This window comes from Colobus angolensis, unplaced genomic scaffold (genome assembly GCF_000951035.1).
Source record: "Colobus angolensis palliatus isolate OR3802 unplaced genomic scaffold, Cang.pa_1.0 Scaffold9, whole genome shotgun sequence".
In the NCBI taxonomy this organism is placed as follows: Eukaryota; Metazoa; Chordata; class Mammalia; order Primates; family Cercopithecidae; genus Colobus; species Colobus angolensis.
Window position 1 is genome coordinate 5,930,782 of NW_012122931.1, and position 7,943 is coordinate 5,938,724.

At 58.0% G+C, this 7,943-nt stretch overlaps 1 protein-coding gene across 1 annotated transcript in view; it reads right to left on the reverse strand.

Annotated features, from left to right (window-relative positions):
* Positions 1-1,362: 1,362 nt before the first annotated feature.
* Positions 1,363-7,943, reverse strand: part of FAM73B (family with sequence similarity 73, member B) — a 30,367-nt gene continuing 23,786 nt past the window's right edge. The window contains exons 11-15 of the mRNA XM_011931445.1: positions 5,245-5,343; positions 4,783-4,917; positions 4,002-4,055; positions 3,181-3,297; positions 1,363-2,896 (exon numbers count right to left, since the gene is read on the reverse strand). Coding sequence (XP_011786835.1) covers positions 2,690-2,896; positions 3,181-3,297; positions 4,002-4,055; positions 4,783-4,917; positions 5,245-5,343 — 612 coding nt within the window. The 3' untranslated portion in view covers positions 1,363-2,689. The remainder of the gene's footprint in view (positions 2,897-3,180; positions 3,298-4,001; positions 4,056-4,782; positions 4,918-5,244; positions 5,344-7,943) is intronic.

Genomic DNA, 7,943 nt, shown 5'->3' on the forward strand with positions numbered 1-7,943 from the left:
CGGGGTTTCACCATGTTGGCCAGGCTGGTCTTGACCTCCTGACGTCAGGTGATCCACCCACCTCAGCCTCCCAAAGTGCTGGGATTACAGGCATGAGTCACCACGCCCGGCCCCAAGAATTTTTTTTTTTTTTTTGGTGTGATCACAGTATTGTGGTTATTCTGGAGAATGACCTTGTTTTTTAAGTTCAGGGGTACATGTACAGGATGTGCAGGTTTGTTACATAGGTAAATGTGTGCCATGGTGATGTGCTGCACAGATCATCCCATCACCTAGGTTTTCTTTCTTTCTCTTTTTTTTTTTTTTTAAAACGGAGTCCCCTTTGTCACCCAGGATGGAGTGAAGTGGTGTGATCTCAGCTCACTGCAACCTCCGCCTGCCGGGTTCAAGCACTTCTCGTCCCTCAGCCTCCCAAGCAGCTGACACTACAGGCACCTTCCACCACACCTGGCCAAGTTTTTGTATTTTAGTAGAGACGGGTTTCACCATGTTGGCCAGGCTAGTCTTGAACTCCTGGCCTCAAGTGATCCACCTGCCTTGACCTTCCAAAGTGCTGGGATTACAGGCTTGAGCCACCGTGCCCGGCCTTTAAGTTTCTTTTTTAAACACCTTTAAAATAAAACTTGTGATTTCCAGCTGCCGATGAAAACATGTAACGATTCGGCAGGCTTGGACCTGTTCCCACCGTTCCAGCCGCTCCCCCTGGCTCTCACAGCTTGGGTGGTAACAGCCTTTAAGCCTGTGAGTCTACACCTTGGCCCGGTCCAGTGCCTGCATTTTACAGATGTGGAAACTGAGGGCCAATGAGAATCCACTTCCGTAAGATGGTGCCTGAGTGGGGTCCACAGCTAGGCTGCCCACCTCGCATCCATGGCCTTGAGCGTGGCACTGGCTGCTCCCCACCCTTCCCCACTGACCACCAGGGCTCCCTGCCTAGGGATGGCTGGACCCTGTCAGGCAGCCAAGTGGCCCCAAGTAGGATCACAGCCCCCACCAGGCTTCTCCTGACCTTTGTCCTGGAACCTTCACCCACGGCACCCCAAAGAGCAGGTGCCCTGCTCTGCCCCAAGAAGTAAACAGCCATGCACATAACCAACAACATGGCAAAGTGGAAGGAAATCGTTTCAATTGTTTATTCGACTCACAGTCAGTGCACACACTCTACCATCGGATCCGAAAGTCGAAACTGTGACAATCGACTGCTACAGGCAGTGCACGGATGTGTAAACAAAGACAAATGAAAATGCAAATCAGAGTGGGCAGGGCCAAGGCCCACCATTACATTCACAGCACGGGGTAAGTGCAAATGAACAGGATGTCAGGATGGGGGGCGGGGAGCACAGGGTCCTTCCTGCCCTGGAGGCTGCCTCCGGGCATCAGCCTGGGAGGCTAGTTAGTGCCCGTGGAATCTGTGTCTGGGAAGAGGCCCACAGCAGATGGCCACACCCAGCATCATCTCCTCTCTGTGGTGCACCTTCCCATCCCCAGACCCCTTTCCCTTCCAGGGGAGAGGGGCCCTGATAACAGGAGCCGGTCCTCTGACTCCTGAGTGTGGAAACCCAGGAGGGGAGAGTCTGTTTCTCCCGCAGGCCTCTCAACCTGGAAAGGGCAGAGCCCCAGCAGAACGCGTTGGGGCCACAGACACCTGCTCAGGTGAAGACACTGAGAAGTGAGTCTGCCGGGCTGACAGGACCCTGCGGCATGAGGACGTCGCTGCTAACAGGAGTCTCTCTGCAGGCCCAGGGGAGGCTCTGCCCCCGTGAGGCCCCAGGAGCGTTTGTGCGTTGAACTGAAGGCAAAGTGCTGGACAGTTTCTTGTCCTAATGAGGGTGGCGAAGCTGGTCCGGCCACATACATCCTCTCGACCTCCCCGAACGTGGTCCCCGGGCCCACGGATGACAGGGGCCTGAGTGACACCTGGTCAGATCCCCCAGCTCAGAGCCTAGCACCGCCCAGGGAGGTCCAGCTCATAGAAGGGGGATGGGCGGGGGCAGGAGGGCCCAGCTCCACCTCCGCCCATCTTTGGTGGTGACAGAGGTGGAGGAGAAATGTCGATCTTTGGCAGGGCGAGGGAATGTCAAAGGACAGTGTCCTGGTTTGGTGCTTGGGTTTGTCAAGGGTCCACTCCCTGCCCAGATGAGAGCACAGGGAGGCCCACCTCTGCCCCACCTCTGGGTGGCCCGGACCTGCTGCCCACCAAGGTGGCCCCACTCTCCTCCTCTGGAGTTGCAAACTCTCTGAGAAGGCGGCCGAGGTGGGGACAGGACAGGCGGATGCCTGGATGCTGAGACCTTGCAGCCACAGGTGGCTTCTAGCTCAGGACACTGTGACCTTCACCACATCCTTCACTTCCACCCTCCCAGCCCCCTTGTCAGCAGCCCTGGGGCAATGGGAGGTTTTGGAGTCCCCCACCTGGGGCATCCCAGCTCTGCCTATCCCAATTCTCCACAACACTCCCCTCTCACTGCCTTTCTCTCCCGTAGGCCCCACTGGTCCTGGCCTCTGCTTCCCCCAGGGACTGTTCCATTCTTCTCCATGGAAATTTCCCCTCTAGGCCTTGGAGACTCCCAGATGATGGGGGTGGGGCAAGGTCAGGGGCAACTGGCCCTCAGCCACCACAGGTGTCAGATACCAACCCAGGGAAGAGAGGAGGAGCCTTTTCTCTGCCGCCTCCCAGCCCGTGCCACCTCTATGGCAGCTCCCCCAGAGGCCTGTTCTCTCGGGGCAGCGTCCCATTCAGGCCTGCGCTGCTGGCCACGGGCACCCCCAGGTACCCCAGCAGGATCTCGCTGCGGCGCCGGGACAGCTGCAGGATGTCGTCTGCCAGCGCGGGCACTGACGTGTAGCGCACATTGTCCAGGTCAAACATGTCCCTCAGGTACTGCACAATCTGGTGCTGGGGGAGCAGGGCTGGTGTCGGGCCTGGCGCAGGCCGCTGCCCACCATGATGCCCTCCAGGTCACCCCAAGTCCCCTTCTCCACCAGCAGAGCCCCAGCCCGTCCTCTCCATCCCCAGGTTCCTCCCTCTTGCTGCTTCCTCTGGACCCACGTGGGTCCGGCTCTGCATTCTCTCTGGGAGCAGGCCTAGGCCCAGGCCCTCACCCCATTCCTGGCATCTCCCAGGATGCCTGTGCCCAGCGCGCAGGGGTCAGGAAAGAACGAGAACTGCTCCCTGTTTACCTTGAAGAAAGCACAGACTTCAGCGAGCTGAGGCTTGGGTCCAAGGAAGCCGAAGGCTAGGACAGGGCTCACATGCTCCGATACGGAGTAGAAATGGGAGATGAAGCCGTCAGGCACCTGCGGGTGGGCACAAGGCTGAGGGGCCAGGCTGGGGCACCAGGCCCAGGTGTCGCATAAAGGGCTGGGCTTTAGAGGTCACCCCAGCTCAGGTACTTTCCTGCTAGATGACCCGGGCAGTGACTTGAGCTTTCAAAGCCCATTCTCACTTGTGCAGACAGGGTAACCGTGGGCCGCTGTGAGAACTGCACAAGGCGGGGCCATGGTGGCTCCGAGGGAAGTGCCTGGAGCACGTGGCCCCGGCAGCTGATATCAGCTGGGCAGCAGAGCCTGGCCGCTGAGGGGAACGACAAACCACAGCCCAGATAGCGCAGCCAGTCGCAGCCTGGGAGCGGAGATTACAGCGGCCTGACTGGGGCGGGGAAAGGGCAGGAGGGACAGTGCTCTGCTTGCTCCTGGGTATCCTGTCCCCACTGAGATGCCTGCACCAGGCCAGCTGCCAGCCCTGTGGCCACCACCCTAGAGTGTCCGTTCCCCTCCCCAGTGGCCTGCTCTGTGCTGGGCCTGGGGAGGAGAACAAGTGGGTCTACACGCGCCTCCAGGGAGCTCCCGGCCCAGGGAGAGGTAACGGCAGAAGAAGGGGGCCAGGGCCATGAGCAGTGAAGTCCAGGTGGCTCAGCGAGGCCGCCCTGCACCAGCTCCGCTCCCCACCAAGCTGCCTCAGAGCCCAGCTCATGCTCCCCTGGGCCTGCCCAGTCACTCACCATCAGCAGCCTCCTCTTGGCTTTCAGGACCGACCAGCAAGCAGTGGCCAAGGCCTACATCAAAGATAGGATGTCCCCCAGCTGTCAAAATGGGCCTAGCCCACAGCCCCTCACCCTCTGTCAGCCCAGGACCAAGCTCTTAAACCCAGCTCACCCCACTCCAAGCAGGAAGATGGGGCTGGGTGCCTAAGCTCTGCTGCTTCCTCCTGATTTTGGACTCAGACATACCTAAACTTGAATCTTGACTCTAATCTTACTGCTGGATCTTCTCTGAGCCTCAGTCTCCTCTTCTGCAAAGGAGCACAACACAGCACTCCCACATCATTTGGTGGTTGTGGGAGCAATGGTTCCCTCCTGTAAACCGCCTCGCAGAAGCCTGGGTCCAGGCAGCACAGCCCGGCTGCTGGAGTGTCACTGCTTGCCTTGCTGGGGGTCCTGTGCTGGGCTGTCTCTCGCTCTGTGCCTTTTTATCTTTTTGGTTTTGCTTTCCCTCTTTTAACTTGATTTAACAGGATGCATTAAAATGGAATCGAATTCATATCAGCACAGAAGTGAAACCACTCAATAGGAAGAACACACATACCACGCTGGTTCTAAACTGGGGCACCAGGCAGCAACGGGGCACCCTGGAGGCTTCTCCAGAGCAAAGTGAGGTCTCCCAGGCCTGGCAGCCCCAGATCTAGGGGGTGAGGGCCCAGCCCTGTGACAGAGGGAATGGAGCCAGGCAACCGCATGGGCTGATGTGAGCAAGCGTGGGTTTGGGAGCAGGGCAGCGACCCACCGTCTCCTTGAAGCTGTCTGACAGCCAGCGGTTCCGCAGGACGGCGAGCACCGAGGCCGGGGGGTTCTCCAGGTCCTCAAAGGCGTCCATGAGGATAAAGTCCAGCACGATGTCGAAGAAGCTCATGCACACCACCTGCAGAGGGTGCCCCCGGGAGGCTCATGCATGGGGGCACTGCTGGAGCCTCAGGGCCACTTTCCAGATGGGGAGACTGAGGCTGGGAGGCCAGAGCATGAGCACACGTCGGGGGGACACGTCTTCCCCACTCTGCTGTGCAATGGTTGTAGCTGAGGCCATTCCTCCCTCCGCCTTGGCCTGGGGTAGGGCAGGAACTGGGGGCTGTGAGCAGCAATGGAACCGTCTCAGCCGCTTGGAACTGAGGTAGAGCTTGGCACAGGAACCCCCTTGCTGCTCAGATGCAGGGGAGCCCAGGATGTTGGGGTTCAGCACAAAGCAACTCACCCCTCGGCCCTCCAGCTCCAGCCGTGTTGTGGCCCACGTCTCGGGCCGTAGGGCATAGCTCAGCATCTCCTCGTAGCTCTCCAGGAAGCCTTTGGGGCTCTGTGGGGAGAAGCACAGCCCATCCTGGTCACTGGATAAGACCCACAGGGACAGGCTGGCCTGTGGATGGGGGACATGCCAAGGCACGGCTGGGGCCCATCCCCACGCAGCAGGCACAGAGAAAACGTAGCACAGAAGGGTCTCCTACTTAGCACAGCGTGCTTCTCCAGAGAACCAGGGCACCCAGTCAGGTCTCAAGCCAGCTCCTCTGCTGAGCGCCTGCTGCCTTCCACGAGTGCCTAGTGTGACAGTGTGATCTCACTTTGGAGGGACACAGAATGGGAGGATTAGAGTCAGGCAGCTGAAGGTTCAAATCTCCGTGACCTTGGACCTCAACGGGGAAAGGGGAGAAGCTACAGCCCCACCCTGATGAGACTCTTCTAGGGCAGTTGCTGAGCTTGTGTGTGACGCAGTCAGTCCAGCACCAAAGCCTTCAACAAACAGTGTTTAAAGCGCCCTGCACAGTACAGAGGCTCTCGGCACACATGATGCATCCTTCACTCTCTAGGACCCTGAGGGTTAGCTGGGGTTTGGGATGCTCTTTTCAGATGTGGGTCTGCATTTACAGATGCAGAAAAACACTTAAGTGTCAGGGTTGGTTCTCAGCATGGATTAACTCGTGACGGAGTCTCGCTCTGTTGCCCAGGCTGGAGTGCAGGAGTGCGATCTCGGCTCACTGCAAGCTCCGCCTCCTGGGTTCACACCATTCTCCTGCCTCAGCCTCCTGAGAAGCTGGGACTGCAGGTGCCCACCACCACGCCTGCCTACTTTTTTTGTATTTTTAGTAGAGACGGGGGTCTCACCGTGTTAGCCAGGATGGTCTTGATCTCCTGACCTCGTGATCTGCCCGCCTCAGCTTCCCAAAGTGCTGGGATTACAGGCATGAGCCACACCGCACCTGGCTTTTTTTTTTGTTTAAGTCTTTGTCGCCCTGGCTGGAGTGCAGTGGCGCGATCTCAGCTCACTGCTGCCTCCGCCTTCCAGGTTCAAGTGATTCTCCTGCCTCAGTCTCCCAAGTAGCTGGGATTACAGGTGCCTGCCATCACACCCAGCTAATTTTTGTATTTTTAGTAGAGACGGGGTTTCTCCATGTTGGCCAGGCTGGTGTGGACCTCAGGTGATCCACTCACCTTGGCCTCCCAAAATGCTGAGATTATAGGCAGAGCCACTGCACATGGCCCCAAATGTTTTAAAAAGTATTTACATTTTAAAGAGATTTTGCCAGGATAATCCTAGGCCGTCCCTTAACCGCCCTGAGTCTGTTTTCTCGTTGGTAAACGGTGACAATGATGAAGATATGGGCTGGTCCTTGACACCTGAGCATGCCCTATGTCATCACATAAGGTCCCCAGGACACACCCATTTCCACAGGAGGACACTGATACGCAATGAGGTTTTGTGGTCGCCCCACTGACACCAAGTTGAGCGAGTGGCCTGATGCTATAACCCCAGTCCCTCAGTGCCTCGCACAGGGCCAGCATCTTCCCAGGCCAGGGCCTGGCCCCAGTCCTAACAGAGCCACCTCAGTTACTGCTCCAGTCCCAGGGCGCGGTGCAGGCTGTGGCGCTCAGGTGCTGCTAAACGGCTTTCATTTCTTAATAAAACCAAAGTTCCATACTGGGAAGGTTGCAAAGGGAGCTGCCCAGAGGGTGGGGCCCTGGCACCCCCTTAGCCCTCCTTCACTTGTTCACTCACCCTGCTTCCTGGGGAGGCCCACCGACCAAGTTAAGGGCTCAGGCTGGGTCCGGGCCACCTGGCTTCAAATCCAGTCTACCCTTCACATACTCAGTACCCTGGACAAGCCCCCTTCCCTTCCTGGGCTCAGTGTCCTCATCCGCCAAAATTGCAGTGAGGCTCGAATGAACTCTCCGTAGTGAAGAACCACTGAGTACATACTGAGCTCACTGCCAGGTCAACAGCCGCTGCCGGGAGAATATCCGAGGAATGCTGATGCAGTACCCGCCCTGCGCCAGGCCCTGGATGGGGCACACACCTGGGCCAGGAGAATTCTGGCCCTGGCCCTCATGGAGCTAACTGAATAATGGGGGAGGGAGGACAAGGCAGCCCATGAGCAGGAGGCAGGGTAGTGAGGCCACACCGCCACGGTGAGCCCAAGGGTTCTCTCGGGCCTCAGACGATGAGTCAGGTGATGACCTCCTGGGGACACAGAAGGCTGGGGGTACTCACATAACAAGTGACCAAGGAAGGGGGAAGGGGGGGGACAGAGGAAAAAGTGGGGTGGGGGGCTTCCAGGTACTGGTATATGTCCTACTTCTTAATCTGGGTGCTGGTTATACAGGGTTTGTCTTTCATTAAATCCTATACATAGGCCGGGCCTGGTGGCTCACACCTGTAATCCCAGCACTTTAGGAGGCTGAGGTTGGTGGATTACCTGAGGTCAGGAGTTCGAGACCAGCCTGGCAAACATGGTGAAACCCTGTCTCTACTGAAAATACAAAAATTAGCTGGGTGTGGTGGCACACGCCTGTAATCCCAGTTACTTGGGAGGGAAACTAAGGCAGGAGAATCACTTGAACCTGGGAGGCAGAAGTTGCAGTGAGTTGCCGGGCGCGGTGGCTGCCGGGCACGGTGGCTCAAGC